Source organism: Esox lucius, chromosome 1, assembly GCF_011004845.1.
Source record: "Esox lucius isolate fEsoLuc1 chromosome 1, fEsoLuc1.pri, whole genome shotgun sequence".
In the NCBI taxonomy this organism is placed as follows: Eukaryota; Metazoa; Chordata; class Actinopteri; order Esociformes; family Esocidae; genus Esox; species Esox lucius.
The window spans coordinates 25,618,019-25,635,296 of record NC_047569.1 but is presented as its reverse complement, the minus strand read 5'-3'; the positions used below and the strand labels follow the sequence as shown (position 1 = coordinate 25,635,296).

General features: G+C 44.0%; 1 protein-coding gene across 4 annotated transcripts in view; it reads left to right on the top strand.

Moving 5' to 3' along the window:
- LOC105010769 (neurobeachin) overlaps positions 1-17,278 on the top strand; it is a 248,833-nt gene that overhangs the window by 209,852 nt on the left and 21,703 nt on the right. For all 4 annotated transcript variants that reach the window (XM_029119588.2, XM_029119587.2, XM_029119586.2 and 1 more), the window contains 5 exons: positions 2,243-2,355; positions 8,343-8,483; positions 9,336-9,455; positions 12,905-13,057; positions 16,319-16,486. In XM_029119588.2, the coding sequence (XP_028975421.2) occupies positions 2,243-2,355; positions 8,343-8,483; positions 9,336-9,455; positions 12,905-13,057; positions 16,319-16,486 (695 nt within the window). The remainder of the gene's footprint in view (positions 1-2,242; positions 2,356-8,342; positions 8,484-9,335; positions 9,456-12,904; positions 13,058-16,318; positions 16,487-17,278) is intronic.

Below are 17,278 nucleotides of genomic sequence, written 5' to 3'. Positions count from 1 at the left end.
GCTTTGTGACATGGTGCATTATCCTGCTGGAAGTAGCCATCAGAGGATGGGTACATGGTGGTCATAAAGGGATGGACATGGTCAGAAACAATGCTCAGGCACTGTTGTCCAATTGGCACTAAGGGGCCTAAAGTGTGCCAAGAAAACATCCCCCACACCATTACACCACCACCACCAGCCTGCACGGTGGTAACAAGGCATGATGGATCCATGTGCCAAATTCTGACTCTACCATCTGAATGTCTCAACAGAAATCGAGACTCATCAGACCAGGCAACATTCTTCCAGTCTTCAACTGTTAAATTTTGTTGAGCTTGTGCAAATTGTAGCCTCTTTTTCCTATTTGTAGTGGAGATGAGTGGTACCAGGTGGGGTCTTCTGCTGTTGTAGCCCATCCGCCTCAAGGTTGTGCGTGTTGTGGCTTCACAAATGCTTTGCCGCATACCTCGGTTGTAACAAGTGGTTATTTCAGTCAAAGTTGCTCTTCTATCAGCTTGGATCAGTCAGCCCATTCTCCTCTAGCATCAACAAGGCATTTTCGCCCACAGGACTGCCGCATACTGGATGTTTTTCCCTTTTCACACCATTCTTTGTAAACCCTAGAAATGGTTGTGCGTGAAAATCCCAGTAACTGAGCAGATTGTGAAATACTCAGACCGGCCCGTCTGGCACCAACAACCATGCCACGCTCAAAATTGCTTAAATCACCTTTCTTTCCCATTCTGACATTCAGTTTGGAGTTCAGGAGATTGTCTTGACCAGGACCACACCCCTAAATGCATTGAAGCAACTGCCATGTGATTGGTTGATTAGATAATTGCATTAATGAGAAATTGAACAGGTGTTCCTAAGAATCCTTTAGGTGAGTGTACATGTTCCATACATTATCAGACTTATATTGGAGAGACTTTTGTTATTCAAATATATAGAATGATAACTTTTGTCTGATTGAATATACATTTATTGAAATGGGAAGCATCATTAGACAACATTTAGGCAATATTTTCTTTTAATTTATGCCTGGTACAGAAATGACAAAAAAGTCATATATAGTGTATTGGCACTATAGTTTTTTCTTTGATTAGGTCAGCCCATAATAGTGTCTTTTGATTGGACAGGGTATTCTGAATTTGACCAGTCTATAGCAGCATGAAATTAGAGAGGACTTGTGGCCACATGGAATGTTGAGGAGCTCCTCATGGATCTGAAAGCTGTTTTAGGGTTCCATCTGAAAACCATCTTCCCACTCTCACATCTGGCAACACATCTGGCTACCCTCAGTACAGCTGCTTGCGGGCATCGTCATGACTGAGATATCCATAGTAACCGCCAAAAGCTGGCCAATCAGGAGGCTAGCTTGGCAGTGTCACCTCAGGCGACATCCCTCTGACCCGGAAAACAGTTAAATATCCCTGTAATTACAAATACACTACATATACACACCCATATACACACCTCATGTACACACTACATATACACACCCATATACACACCTCATGTACACACCACATATACACACTACATATACACCCCACATATACACACTGATCAGGCATGAGGGTGACACGGTTAGCACAGTATCATTGGTGAACTGTGGCGATTGATTATCTGAATCAGCTGAGTAGCGCGAGAGTACAAATCAAACTTTACACCCCTCGGAGGCAATAGGACTGAGTTTGGATTGTGGTGTCCTGTTTCTTAAAACAATGCCTGCAGTACTGCGGTCGGTCTTGAACTTTGTTGCTTCATCGTGAGGTGGTAGTTGTAGCAATTGTTGTCCCCTGTATACAACACTTTAGGAGACTCCTCTGTTCTCCTCCTCTAACCATAACCACAGCCCCAGACCTCAGGCTGCTCTGATATACTCATCTAGACCAGGCAGAGAGAGGGAGAACAAACACCCACCCACACTAAGACTTCCAGGCTGCTACCACTCCAAAGCCTTCCCACAGAGAGCTGAGGACTGTGTTACTGGCTGTGTCGTGTTGTCTTCCAGACAGGAAGTTAGTCTGTCAGAAACAGGAACTGAGCTGAGAGTAGTCTGATGGAACACTCTGCTGGAATGTTGCATGCTGGGGCCCTGATGTAATCCAAACCCGATTCCCCACCTGGCACCCCCCACCCCCCACTTCCCCCTGTCGCTCTCCCTACCTCGCATTTCTTTGTCCCCTCTGTTTCTCTTTCTACAACCCCCTGAACGTCTCTGACATAATTCATAAAGTCTGCCTGCCTCTGTCCATAGGAAGAACCTACAATGATCTCAACCAGTACCCTGTGTTTCCCTGGGTTCTCACCAACTATGAGTCAGAGGAACTGGACCTCACCCTGCCGGCCAACTTCAGAGATCTCTCCAAGGTACTGCCCTTTTACTCTACATCCCGCGGAAGTGGGGGCAGGGTTGGGTAAGAAGAGGAGAGATGGGGGATGTAGAGGATAATGCATACCTCATAATCCAGACTTCATGTGCACAGTCTGAACCCAAGTTTGGAATGCATAGATGGAGCTGTATAACGCACTACTTTTGCGTACCGTGTATCACATTCTAACAGGTTCCAACACTGGGATAGTGTCTCTCTCTGAGCTCAGTTGGCACTGTATTCCCTCAATACCTTAACATAGTGTTCATGACAGTGTTGGGTTGTACTGTCCTGGATCATCAGCTACAGGACAGTTCCTACACTTTCCCTAGCACTTCTCTATCTCTCTCTTTTGCTCTCTCTTGTTTTCTTACTCCATCATTCACTTAAACTCTGTCTGAGCCTACCTACTCTCTCAATCAAGTCTTCCCATTTCCCTTTCCCTCAAAGTGTCAAATGTCTGACGCTGAGTTCCATATTCACAAACAGTAGATATTAATTTACACCTCGGATCCCTGTGTTCCATGGACTGAGAGAAGCAGGAAGGTAGGTCATGGAAATGAGAGGAGTTGTTGACCTCACCATGAACGTAAGAACCGGCCACAAATAAATTGCGTTCTTATACAGTAACGGAATCCCCTTCCCAGTAGTTTGTCAGACACTGCATCTGGTTTATTCCAGTTCCACACATCCAGCCTATAAAGCCACTATTTAATTTTCTTTATGTTGGAAATAAAAAACACTGGATTGAAGTGTTCCCTCAACATGCGCACACAGCTGCAGACACACACACACACCTTTCTTGTGTTGTCCTGCTGTTGTATCTGCTGTTGTGACCCTGTGGCGGCTTCAGTCTAGTGGGTTGAGTTTGTGTGTGTGTGTGTGTGTGTGTGTGTGTTTGTGTGTATATGTGTGTATATCTGTCTGAGCCCTCTGGCCTGTTGAGACAGTTATGTATTGTAATGTATTCCAGTGACATCCTCCCATGCTGTTTACAGGCTGAGCTGCTTTCATTACCAGGAGTTCACAGGCCTCTGTCTCCTGACAGTTGTCCTTGGAACCCCAGGGCGCACACACACAAATACACACAAACAATTACACACTCACAAACACACACACACACACCTGCAAAGGTACCAGCTAGAGGACTGAACCACAATGAATGGACTTGAGTTTCTTAAACTTGGAATGTTAGAATGTGAAAGTCAGCGTAGAAGAATGATCTAAAAACACTACACCTTGAAACACAAACATCAAACTCATCTGAAACTGCTCACAATTTCCTTAACAGGTAGTCCTTTGGAAGGCAGAAAACAAAAGTTCCCTGACTGAACTGCTTGCACCTTTGGCTGCCATGACTAAAAATAAGGAAACGGGTTCCAGTCATGGCTGGAGAAATGTCCTACAGCACCTTACTGAATGCTGATGGCTGATACACCCCTTTAAACTCTTGCACACCTGCTTTAATGTGAATCTCACACCTAATCATACCTGCAGTATACCTGCTAATCAGCCAGCCAGTCATCAGGGGAAAAAAACTGAAACTAATTCAAACTGAACAGGGCGTTTCCTGCCTCAGGGCCACAGTGGAGCATTCCTACTGTCAGATCACAGGGCTGTGGAACACGTACACGTACATACACACACAAAAACAGCACACACACTGATACACCCACACAACAGTTCACACACCCTCCACGTCAGTGCTATAGTCATGTGGTAGAGCGGTTCATTAGGTTTTAATGATTATTTCCTGCTGACTGACAGGTGGCTGATGGCGAAAGGGAAGCTCATCTCCTCATAGCTGTTAGTTGATGGAGTGGAAACACTGATATCCTATATGAAGGCACACTGAGCGTGCTCGGTTTAACAATCTAGTTTAACACGGCTGTTATTTTACCTACTTTTGTCTGTTTCTGTCAGGAAGTAATGTGATGTGGCTCTGTCAAAACATATTTCAGGGAGAAAATGCCAAAAATCTGTGAATTGACAGCTGACAAGCACATGGTCTACATTATCTCGTAACTGCTGTAATAAAACAGAGAGACAGTGGTAAATGTGCTTCAGAACGCAGAGTCAATATACTACTATCTCCAAGGTCACTTAAGTACCTGGCTATGCTTGTGACTATACATTAATCTGCTTAGTTATTTGTAGCAAATCTCATTCATGTTTTTAACAACATTTCTCAAATGTGTTATGTTTTGGCAGAAGTTAGTAATTTAGCTTACTATGCAGCCAAACATCTCTCACAAACTCTCAAGAAGAGAACTCTGTCTTTCTCTGTGTTTCACAGACTTACCCACTCTCTCTCACACACACAGACGCACGCACACACACACACACACACACACACGCCTCGTGGATCCTCCACCCTAGGATCTCTAGTCTCTGCAGTCAGAGAATGATCGTAATTGTATGTGATAAGTGGTTGATCTAGTGTAGCATGTGACAGGCCAGTAATCCAGCAGCTGGTTTTGATCATGCGTTGTTTGGTGCTGTAAGTATATTTCACTAGGTCAGGTGTTATCTGTGGGGTTGAACTCGGAAGGAGCTAAATGCAGAGCTGTCTGAAGCACTTGTTTTTATTGTCTCTTTATCATGTCCTTTATTTACATAACCACCTGAGAATATGGAGCCGGCGATTACTGTGTGTTAAAGAAATGGAGTGACGGCCTTGTTGTCACTACTCTACACCACCAACACTAACTAGCCAGTGTTAGGAGGCTCACATGGCCCTCTATTCCCTATGTAATGCAAACATTTAGGGGGTAAGAGGGTTATATATTCCACCCACAATTTTGTTTAGAACATAAGCTAGCCATCTTGAACATCCAACATATGGGTTGCAGGTTCAAACAATCAACCAACAAGTTGCGTAGTGTCTCTAAGGTCCATACAACAAACACTTTACTTGTTCTAAAATAGTATATGCAAATTGCAAGAAATAAGTTAGCTGGGTAGCTAGCAGTCACTCATTAACATCAGAAAGCCTCAGAGATGGATGTTGTTTTGTTCATTAAACTAGGCATATATACGGACTCCAATCAGCCATAACATTATGACCACCTGCCTAATGTTGTGTAGGTCCCCCTTTTGCCGCCAAAACAGCCCTGACCCGTGGAGGCATGGACTCCACCAGACCTCTGAAGGTGTGCTGTGGTATCTGGCACCAAAACATTAGCAGTAGATCCTTTAAGTCCTGTAAGTTGTGAGGTGGGGCCTCCATGGATCAGACCTGTTTGTCCAGCACATCCCACAGATGCTCAATTGGATTGAGATCTGTGGAATTAGGAGGCCAAGTCAACACCTTGAACTTGTTGTAGTGTTCCTCAAACCATTCCTGAACCATTTTTGCTTTGTGGTAGGGCACATTATTTTGGTGAAATAGACCAATGCAATCAGGGAATACCGTTGCCATGAAAGGGTGCACATGGTCAGCAACAATGCTCAGGTAGGTGATACATATCAAAGTAACATCCACATGAATGGCAGGACCCAAGGGTTCCCAGCAGAACATTGCCCAAAGCATCACACTGCCTCAGCCGGCTTGCCTTCTTCCCATAGTGCATCCTGGCGCCATGTGTTCTCCAGGTAAGCGACACACACGCAACTGACCATCCACTTGATGTAAAAAGAAACATGATTCATCAGACCAGGCCACCTTCTTCCATTGCTCCGTGGTCCAGTTCTGATGCTCACATGCCCATTGTAGGCGCTTTCGGCAGTGGACACAGGGGTCAGCATGGGCACCCTGACTGGTCTGCGGCTACGCAGCCCCATACGCAAAAAACTGTGATGCACTATGTGTTCTGACATCTTTCTACCAGTACCAGCATTCATTTTTTCAGCAATTTGAGCTACAGTAGCTCGTCTGTTGGATTGGACCCCAAGGGCCAGCCTTCACTCCCCAGGTGCATCAATGAGCCTTGGACACCCATAACCCTGTCGTTTGGCCATCATCATTTGGCCCTTGTCAAAGCCGCTCAGATCCATACGCTTGCCCATTTTTCCTGCTTCTAACACATCAACGTTGAGGACAGAATGTGCACTTGCTGCCTAATATATCACACCCACTGATAGGTGCCATGACAATGAGATTATCAGAGTTATTCTCTTCACCTGGCAGTGGTCATAATGTTATGGCTGACCGGTGTATACTAAATTAGGACACTGATGGCATTCTGGACGTAACCATTGAGTTGGCTAAAGTCCAGCGCCAGGTTGCTGATGCTGCATGCGTGTGAGAGGCTTAGAGCTTTAGGCCGTTATGGCCACTTAAGACCCAACAATGTCTACAATGTAAACCGCTTTTTAATGTCTAAGTAATGAGCAAGTTTAGCTGGCTAAAGCCCCATCTCTTTTGCAGGCTAAGAGCTGTCTTTGAGAGTGACAGGAGAAGCCATTAAGATATAATGGCTAAGACACACCATAAAAAATCTTTAGCTGTGCCATCAAGGAGCTGGTCTAATTTCTACTTACTTTTTGTAACCAGCTGTCTCTTTGCTTAAGGAACTCAGACAAGAATGATTCCAATCAAAAAAAGTATATAAAGTGGTAAAGTGGTACTTTCATGAAGGTATTGTTGATAAAAAAAAATACTTTTTATTGAGACCAGCAGAGACCCCACTCTGGGGATCATAGCTAGCTTTGTAATCATGTTAGCTGTGAGAGCAAGTTAGTTGGGTGTCAGTCCTGGGTTGTAAACTACTCCATCCAATTAGCTGCCTGTGTTGCCTAGCTTGCGTTTTTGATTGGGCTTAGTTGACTGAGATCAGCCTGTTCCCTCCTGGACTTTTAGCAGCAAGACTGACTTCCTCTAGTCCACAGCCCAATCACAGCTGGCCCCAGACCTCAAATGACAGCCTATTATCACCCCATAAATCTCAGGAGATCCCAATAAACTTCTCTTTCATTCTCCCTCATCGTGCTAACATTGATGTGGATGGCCATTACATGTGGAGGGGGGAAAGAAAGGAAGGTAGAGGGAATCCAGACGTGACCTGTTGGTTTGGAGTGAAAGAGTTGAACGCCAGCCAAACATACCTAATAAAGTCCCGAGTCCATGCCACATAGAGGGAGGTGTGGGCGGCTGGGCATGATGAAAATGACCACACAGTCGGTCTGCGTCTCCAATGGCACCCCATATCTACGAAGTGCACTGCTTTTGACCACGGTCTGTGTTGTTTCAGTGTTGTTTAGTTCTCCATGTAGAGCATAGAATGCCATTTAGAATGCCCTTCTGTGGCTTGTAACACCCTCATAACACTATCCAAGGGAATATTGGAGTAATGGCACAATCTTTCGGATTTGATATTAAAGAATCATTTTTAGACGTTGGTGTCTCCATTCCCTGTAGCCTGTCTGAATCAAGAGCTTTGTTGGGGTGGATTTCACATGATTCCTGTGGTCAGCGCCAGACATGACAGCCACACACACTCCCTCTGCCATCTCAGCAGGACTGACTGGATTCATATTTACTGCCAAAATACCAACCTCAAGATTTAGAAATCAGGGAAAGCAGTTTTTCCTGCACTAAATGTATTTTAATGCAGTAATTATATATATTTTTAAACATCAGACAGAAAGAAAAGTGAGACTCAGTGAAATATTGGCATAACAGCATCCTATTTCTTATGAAATCCTGTAGGCGATTATCAACAGAGGCTGGCATCAGTAATGAGTCTCAGTAAAATACAGAGGCTGGCATCAGTAATGAGTCTCAGTAAAATACAGAGGCTGGGGCCCCGAGCGTAATATTACTCTCTGTTCCTGAATTCTGCTGGAATATTTCAAAATGCTATGAAAGGCCTACACTTGCTATTAACATTGTGTTTTATATTTTTATTTAAAAATGTTGTTTGTCATTTTTTTTTTATCGTCTGCCTATATTTTTTGTAGCGTTTGCTCATCTGTAGATGAGACCAATAAAAAGCCCAAATTGATTACTGTTTATAACTTCCTGTCTTCTCCTGTCCCTCTTAGCCAATCGGAGCGCTGAACCCGAAGCGCGCGGTGTTCTACGCAGAGCGCTATGAAACTTGGGAAGAGGACCAGACCCCGCCGCATCACTACAACACCCACTACTCCACTGCTGGCTCCACCCTGTTCTGGCTGCTCCGGATAGTACGTAGGCTGCAGCTCACGCATCCAAACCCCCTGGACCTTGTATCCAGACGCACAGTTTAGAGGGCCATTACTATTTGTATCTACTTTTGTTCTGTTTTGGATGTTGAATTGTAGACACACAAAGTCCTTTGTGAATCGGAAGTTCTACTTTTCATGTTGTCAGCTAGTAAGTTATATAAGTATGTCACAGTCTACACAGCTGATAGCACACTGAATGGGGATGGGCAGATAAAGAGCTGCCCCTCCTGGGGTTTGGCCATATCTGATATGTTAGGCAGCTCATTAATTGGAGAAAGCTTGATGGGGAGTTAGTAGCACCCCCCGTCCTCCCTCTGCCTCCCACCCTCCCCTCCCCTTCATTAGCAGAGGAGCTGTTGAATTAGAAGAGTTCCTCTGACAGCACTTTTTACTGGGTTACCCACACTCCTTTCTTCTGTCTCTCCTCTATTCCTCCCTCCATCCCTCCATCAGAACACTGTCTCTATCTCAGACTGAGAACACCAGATATCAGCAAATTAGCACTGTCGCTCCTGGCGACCAGGAAGCACAGTCCCCAAGGAATTGTGGGTAATATACAGTAGACAAGGACAGACAGGCAGGCAGGCAGACGGACTGACAGATAGATGGACAGACCGGAACATCACATGCCCAGACAGAAACTTATAGTAGTCATTGTCAGTGTCCATACTTTTTCTTTCCGCCAGTAGAACTCAGCCATCAGCAATCCTTCGGGGAACACAAATTATGGATTCTGAAGTCAGAATAGAAGACCCAATTCCCTGACAATATTGTTGTGTATGGTTGTGGCGTGTGTGTTCTGATGTTTGTGTGTTTTTCTCTTTCTTGCAGGAGCCGTTCACCACATTTTTTCTGAATGCCAATGACAATAAGTTTGACCATCCAGACCGGACTTTCTCAGCCATTACAAGGTCCTGGAGGCACTGCCAGAGAGACACCTCTGATGTCAAGGTGTGTGTCCATAAAACAACATCTGCAGTCAGGTTCTCTGTTCATCGGTATAAGCGTAATCTCCTACAACCCAGAGGAAAATATGGTGCCACAAATACATACTATGAATTTTAAAGGACTCCGTCCTCAAACTGTAAGGAACACAGACATTTGGAACAACATGGCATGCAGGGCATAGCGCAACACAAACATACATATTTGATTTACCCCTCATAAACAAACAAGCAATAAGAAGAGAGGAGTGTGGTTCTGCAAGTGAACAAAGGCTGAAGACAAAGACAGTGGGAAAGCCTCTCCTTCCCTGGAGATGGAGGAACAATTAGAGGGTTTGTACCAAGTGGCACCCTAGGCTTAATACAGTGCCTGGTCTCTGGTCAAAAGCAGTGAATATACTGGGAATAGGGTGCCATCTGGGATACAGAGGAGAAACGCAGAACCACCACCACGGCCACTCTGTAACACAGCGGGAGCAGCTCTGACCTCAAAGTGTCAGATATTTCTAGAACACCCCGCATCGAGTTAGTGCTGCCCCAGGCAATTAATAAAGCATTAATGACAAAAGCTATTTAAAATGTAGTGTTTTCTGTCCAGACAGGGCTTTTCCTGGGCTCAGCTTGAGGAGGAGGGGTGGAGGAGGGGGAGAGCAGCAAGTCAACCAACAGCGTCCCTGTTAACAAATACTAGCTACTTTAAACCCCTTGTATGTCTGCCTGCTTCTGTTGAAACACACGGAACATGGCGGCTGGCATATCAGAAGGAGGGAGAAGGGAACACATTACACTGGCAGCTGTGTTTTAGAATGGATCTGTAACAGGAATGATTCTACTACAGTAGATTGTTTTACCTACACACACACTTTTACCTACACACACAGTTGTAACTCCACACACGGTTTTACTGACATACAGTACAGTACATATGTAAACAATTTTGCACACATTTTGTTCTGCCTAAACAATTTTACGCACAGGTTTACCTGCATAAACACCGTTTTAAACAGTTTTGCCTACAGTGTTGAGAGAAGGTTGGTGGAGTCTAGAATTATCCGTTTTTCTGCATACATTTGAAATAAATATCAAGTTATAAAAATAGATAATGTGAACCTCACAAAGGTTCTTCTCCACAAGAAATCTTCATCTGAGCATGTCCCGAGGACTCCCTATTATAAAAACACCTTGCCCAAATATTAAAACTTTGAGTACTTTAAAACACATTATTGAGCTGATTTGTCTATTGGTCCATATACGTGTTTCAATGAAAGTATTTCATGTTAAATTAATTTCCTTGAGTTTATTTGTGTGACCTTTTTGTGTAATTCTCTCAGTTTTACTTTGACTGTCATTAGACTTATATGTTAATGACGACTGGAATTTGTTTTTTCATCTGATTCACGCAGAAATACCGAAAATGCTAAAGGGTCCCAAACCTTCTCTCAACTTCACTTTCTTCACTTAACTACACAATGAAAGTTTCACCCACATTAAACATTTCTACAATCAGTTTTATCTATACGCCTCCATACATGCAGACTTGCGTAGGTAAGGATGAAGACTGGAGGTGTGGGATTGGAGCCTTAACGGGGGTGAGCTGGCCTTCTACAAGGCCAAGCCTGAAGTCACAGCAGTAGTGCATGCACAATGTAGCTTCAGCATTTTGGCTTAATTTAATGCAACTGTGTATAGGTTAGTTGGTGGAAATAAAAGTATCTGCTTTGTTGCGGAGAATACTTTGTAAATACCGTTCAGATGTAAAGAAATGTTACCAAAAAGTCTGAATTGTAGAATTAGAGGTAAGAGAGGGTACGAGTGGCCTCCTACTAACACCTACCCTACTGCCTTCACAGCCCTTTTTAGTGTAGTTCAGCCATGTATTTGTGTACCCATTAGTGCATGTGTGTGTGCGCGTGTGTTTACGTGTATGTGTGTATGTGTGTGTGTGTGTGTGTGTGTGTGTGTGAGGGAATGAGGGAGGGAGAGAGGGCAGGGAGGCAGACTTGTCTGAGTAGTCAACAGTCCCAGTAACCCCCCAGAATGCTGCCAGTGTGTCACCTGAAGGGATCCAGCAGCATCTAGTAGAGTGAATGCTGTGGTATATATGGAGGCTGTGTGATTGACTTGTTCAGCCCATTACCAGGCTGTTGCTGTTTTAATGGCTGCCAGGGGAGCGGAGCTTCGAAAACGGAGCTGGCAGCTTTAACGGCTTGGTGCTGAGTTATGACAGGGAAGTTTACAAACACTGCCGAGTGCGTGTGAGGAGGGAGAGGGAAAGAGAGAAAGGTGAGGGTGGAGTGAGAGAGGGGCATAGGTGGGAGGGGTGAGAGAGAGGATGTGGAACGGCCTCCGGTGGTGTGGTCAGACAGAGGGTGAGATGTGACCAACAGCAGACTCTGGGGTTTTATTGGGGTGTTTCCTGTCATGCCACCTCCCTCTCTAAGCCCTGATTTACCGTCCTGAAGCTCTGGCTGTTACCCTCCAGTAGTAATCCTCCCTTAGCTAACAGGCCATGGCAAACTCCCATAGGCCCGGTAAAAAGCAACAGCATGGCAAAACATGACAAACACTGCATTCATAAAAAAAAGCCCTGAGGCCCACTACCCTTCAGATGGACACACACACGCCGACACACACACCTGAACGGCACACCCAGACCTAGACAGAGTTGAAATGATTTTAAATAGTTTTCTAATGAGGACTCTGAGTGAGCGAGGAAGGAGGGCGGGGACACATTCCTGGTGTGTACATGGTCCAGTGTACAGAGGAATCAGTCAGAGAGAGAGAGGGAGCTCAGTGATTGGCCAAAGCCTTGTCTCTAGGGTCAGCTAGTTGTTTATTCTCTCTGAGGTTGGAATCACACCAGGGAGGATCATGGGAGTATTGTTTCTTCCTTTCCAGGCTAAGGTCCTGATCCTATCACCACTGCCCTGCACCGAAAGACATATACACCTCTGAAATAAGTGTTCCAGCCTCTCAACACCCACGACTTGCTGTTTATTTGGGTTGTATAATCTTTCCCCTGATCTGATGATATACTGGTAAAAAAAAAAGTGGCTTTCAAAAAAGTGATGCTTCCAATAATTCCAATGCATTTCCTACAGAAGGTGGATAAAAAAAACTAAACATAAACAAAAGGATTGTGTTGTGCCAATGTCATTGGATCGTGTTGCAACAACATGAAATGTTTGAAAAATTATCCCTGAATATATGTGCATTTTTTATATGATATGTACACCATTTCTTATATGATTTATATTTGCTTTTTTGTTATTACTATATGTTTTTTGTTTTATTACTGCTGTAATATGGGGCGCTAATGAAAGAGTTTGACTTTCCTGTATGAATAAAGGTAAATACATAATAAATAAATGACCATGGTAATGTAGCAAGTAGACGATCTTGTGGAGATAACGTGGGCATAATAATGTAGTAACCACACGACCGTCGGGCCAACAGGAGTTGATCCCGGAGTTCTTCTACCTGCCGGAGATGTTTGGTAACAGTAACGGTTATCACCTTGGCCAGAGGGAGGACGGCAGCATGGTGGGGGATGTGGAGCTTCCTCCCTGGTCTAACACGCCTGAAGACTTCGTTAGGATCAACCGCATGGTGAGGAACTAGACATCTCCCTTCCTCTCTCCTTCTCCCCTCTCTCTCCCTCTCCTGCTCTCGCTGTGTCTGTGTGAGTTACTCATGCAGCATCTGATAAAGTGCACTGCTCAATACTAACCTAATCTGAGCTGACCCCAGTGATGTCACTAAAGGACAGGGCCAGGCAATGTCCCCTATAATGTTACTTAATGCCAGGCTCATCAATCATCATTTAGCTGTGTGTGTGTGCATGTGTGTGCGTGTGTTTATAGCACACAGACGTATAAAGAGAAAGATCTAGCACTCCATGTCCACCCCCTACCGGACTCTCTTCCCATCTTGCATGGGGGCGCAATCAAGCTCACTTCTTTTTGTATGTGTTGATGTACATTTGAGACATTTGGCCAACGCCCATATCAAGGGCAACTTGCATATATTATTAATTGCATACATTTAGTACTTAGTTTATGTTTAGTAGGTCATTTACACATTTCCTTTGTTACAGATGAACCAATTGGAGGCTGGGGATGAGGGTGGGCATGGTCATAACAAGGGCAGATTGGAAATGTAGCCATGACATGTGTTTAACACCATCAAGTTTACCATAAGTTTAAAGGGATTTTTAGTGAACACAGAGTCAGGACACACATTTAACATCCCATCCGAAAGATAGCCCTCTATTCAGGGAAGAATTATCCTCACTGCCCGGGGATTGGGATTTTATTCTTAGAACTGAGTTCCCCTTACATGCCCCCCAACGCCTCTTCCAGCAACATCTGGTTTCCCATCCTGGGACTGACCAGGGCTGTCCCTGCTCTGCTTCAGAGGCAAGCCAACAGTAGAATGCAGGGTGTTCTGCACGTCTCATCTCAATTCAAACACACATGCACTTTGAGTTTAATTACAAGCAGTTTGGGCAGCACTGGAGTGCTAAATGTAGAACAGCTTGTGATGTGGCCGTTCACATATAGAAGGAATTTTATAAAGCAGTTTGACTGTTAAAGTCATGGGTATGCTGGCAATGGCTGCCCGTCCTGATCTAAATGGGAACTGTCATCTATGGATTATAGTTCTATGGTTGGTTTTTGACTGTTATTCTGCTTTTCTTTCGTTTGCTCTGCACAGTAGCATGTGCACATAAAGATAAGCACCTGGAACCAGTTTCAGCTGGACTTGTTCGATCTAACCTATAAAAGTACCTACTACAGGTCATCTGTTAACCAGCTACAGCCAGCTTTTGGCTGATAAAAAAAAAATGAAAAGCTAGTAAAATAATTGGCTCCCTGCCAAATTGGCTGGAAGAAAAAAATAAAATTCAGATTTCAAAACTTCCAAACTGCTCAGGGAAGTGTACTCTAATACTGGGCAAAACGGATTATCCCAATTTACAGTATGCCCGCATAGAGGGGTTTCTCTCTCCAAAACCAAATATAGACTGTCTCAAGGAGTTGGAGGTTTCGATTTCCCACTAGCTGTAGCTCACTCTGAGCAGGCCACGATCCTCAGCAAACGTAGACATGCCCTGCTGATATGCCAAACCCCTCTGCTGCTGGACACATTGTCCGATCATACAGGTTCAACTTTGATTCTTATTTCCAGAAAGGTGTACGGTCTGCATTTGCATTTGTCACATCCCTTTCAGTGCACAAGTAGGCTTGCGTCTTCACACCAAGGAGTGGTTCTACACCTGGCTGCTGATGCTTAATAAGCTTAATAGTGAGGGGAGTTTCTATAGTTCTACCATGTTGTTGGGGGTTGGATGGGAGGGTGAAGGGGTTGGAACTCATTTTACCTTTTTAGCAGGAGGTGCAAAGCTGAGAAAAGGAGGGGTGCGACTTTGTGGCAAGCAGAGGTGATCCTTCACCAATCTCTCTTCTGCTGTGCTCTGCTCTGCTCGTCTTCTGTACTGCCTGGGTAGCTACATCAGCCCATCACCCAGGGATATGGGGGAGGGGGGCACAGTGTGTTATCCTTTTATATTCTAATAAAGTTATTAATAATACTTTGCAGAATCCTTTGATAGCTACCTACCCTCCATCTTCCTCACGATTCTGCCATCAGGTCTCTCACTTAAACGTTCTCCATTTTCTGCTTTCCATCTAACGTTACCTTTCATTCTCTTTCTCTCTCTCCATTCCTCCTTCTGCCCTCCCCCCCACCCTCCCTACTGTTCTTGCACCCCTCCTCCCTCCAGTTCCCATCTTTGCATGTGCCAGATTCAATCATGGTGACATGCCCTGTGGCAAGTTCCGCTCTCTGGGTCTATGTTCAGCTCTCTTAGTCTATGTGCTTCAGCTAGCTCTGCTGTGTTGGGAGAGGTTGTTATTGTCCTGTGGAAGGGAAAGTGTCAATTCCTGTAGCATATCTCAATATAGATCAGCTATAACACCAATATAGTGGGCAACACACAACAAGGACATTAAGGCCAACACCATGATGTTATAACAGAATCTGTATACTACCATGGTGATACAACCTAATGCACACATTACCATAGTGATACAACAAAACTTACACGTTACCACAGTGATACAACACAATATGTACATCACTATAGTGATATGAGACAATGTACACACAACATAGTGATAAAACATTATACACACTACCATTGTATTGATATCAATAATCGTTTACACTATCATAGTGATATGACTAAATGTCTTCACTTACGTAGTGCTATAACACAATATACACTACATTAGTGCTACGACACGTTTACACTATCATAGTGATATGACTAAATGTGTTCACTTACGTAGTGCTATAACACAATATACACTATATTAGTGCTACAACACGTTTACACTACCATAGTGATATGACTTAATATGTTCACTACCGTAGTGATAGAACACAGTTTACACTAAAATAGTGATACAACACAATGTTTACACTACCATAGTGATATGACTAAATGTGTTCACCACCATAGTGCTATAACAAAGTTTACACATCCATAGTGATATACCACTATGCCGTACCACGGCACTTGTTGTGTATTAGTGCTCTTGCTTTTGTTGTTGTCGCTGTTTAAAATATTGAACATGTATGCTAGCTAGTTATTTTGTTCAATAGATAGTAGATATGTGATAGCTGGCTGATATCAGGCAGGAGGCATTGATCCTTACCCACCCTCCCTGTGCTGTGTACACTATGATGTGCTTGTGTGTTTAATGTGTACTATTGTGTTGGTGTTTGTTTGTTGTGTGTGTTTTCATGCTGCCGGGTACCTTTCCCCTTTCCTCACCTTGCCTGTGTGTCTCTGTGTTCTGACAGGCCCTGGAAAGTGAGTTTGTGTCGTGTCAGCTGCATCAGTGGGTTGACCTTATTTTCGGCTACAAGCAGCGAGGGCCTGAGGCAGTGCGCGCCCTCAACGTCTTTCACCACCTGACCTACGAGGGTTCTGTCAGCCTGGACAGCATCACTGACCCCACCCTCAGAGAGGTACGCCATGACACCACACGCTACAGTACGCACGTCACTGTCACCATGGATACCAAAATGTCCCCCAAAAGTGTTTTACAATGTATTAAAGCAGTAAGCATTTACAACAACAATCACATAATGTATAGCACATAGACCTAGCTAGGTACAGAATGACTGTATGTATGTACGATCAATACAGGAAAACATCAAAGGACTGATCCATGTATAAACTTCATCATTTTGTTCATTTAACATTGATCCTAATGTATACTATTCCAGACCTCCCCATTCACACATACATCCATGCAAACACATAAACATACACCCAGATCAATGAATATAAGTGTTGACCTGGGTGTGTCTGTGGATGTGTCGAGGACACAGATCCTCAAGGAACCTTCTAGTGAATAGACATGGGAGGGAATCCTCTCATTTACATTTAATTAATTGACTGGATCTGAGCTGCTATTTGAGCTGGTGGAAGAAGCTGTGAATAGGGTAATTGCAGAGGGAGAGCAGGAGGTAGTAAAAAGAAAACCTTTCAGAGAAAAAGGTCCAAAATCCTTATTTACAGGGAGATAAGGCTCCTCTAAGAACTGTTGTACATTCTAGTTAAGACCTTTAATATCCCTAGAAGCATATTGGATTAAGAAAATATATTAAAAAGAATCATATTGGAAGAAAGGTTATTTGATGACTCCTTGGGAGACCAAAAAAATATTTTGGTGTGTAAGTGAAGTGTAAGTGAAGGCTCTAACCTTAATACCAAATATATAAAACGTATGCTATTCAATCAGTGCCGTCCAAAAC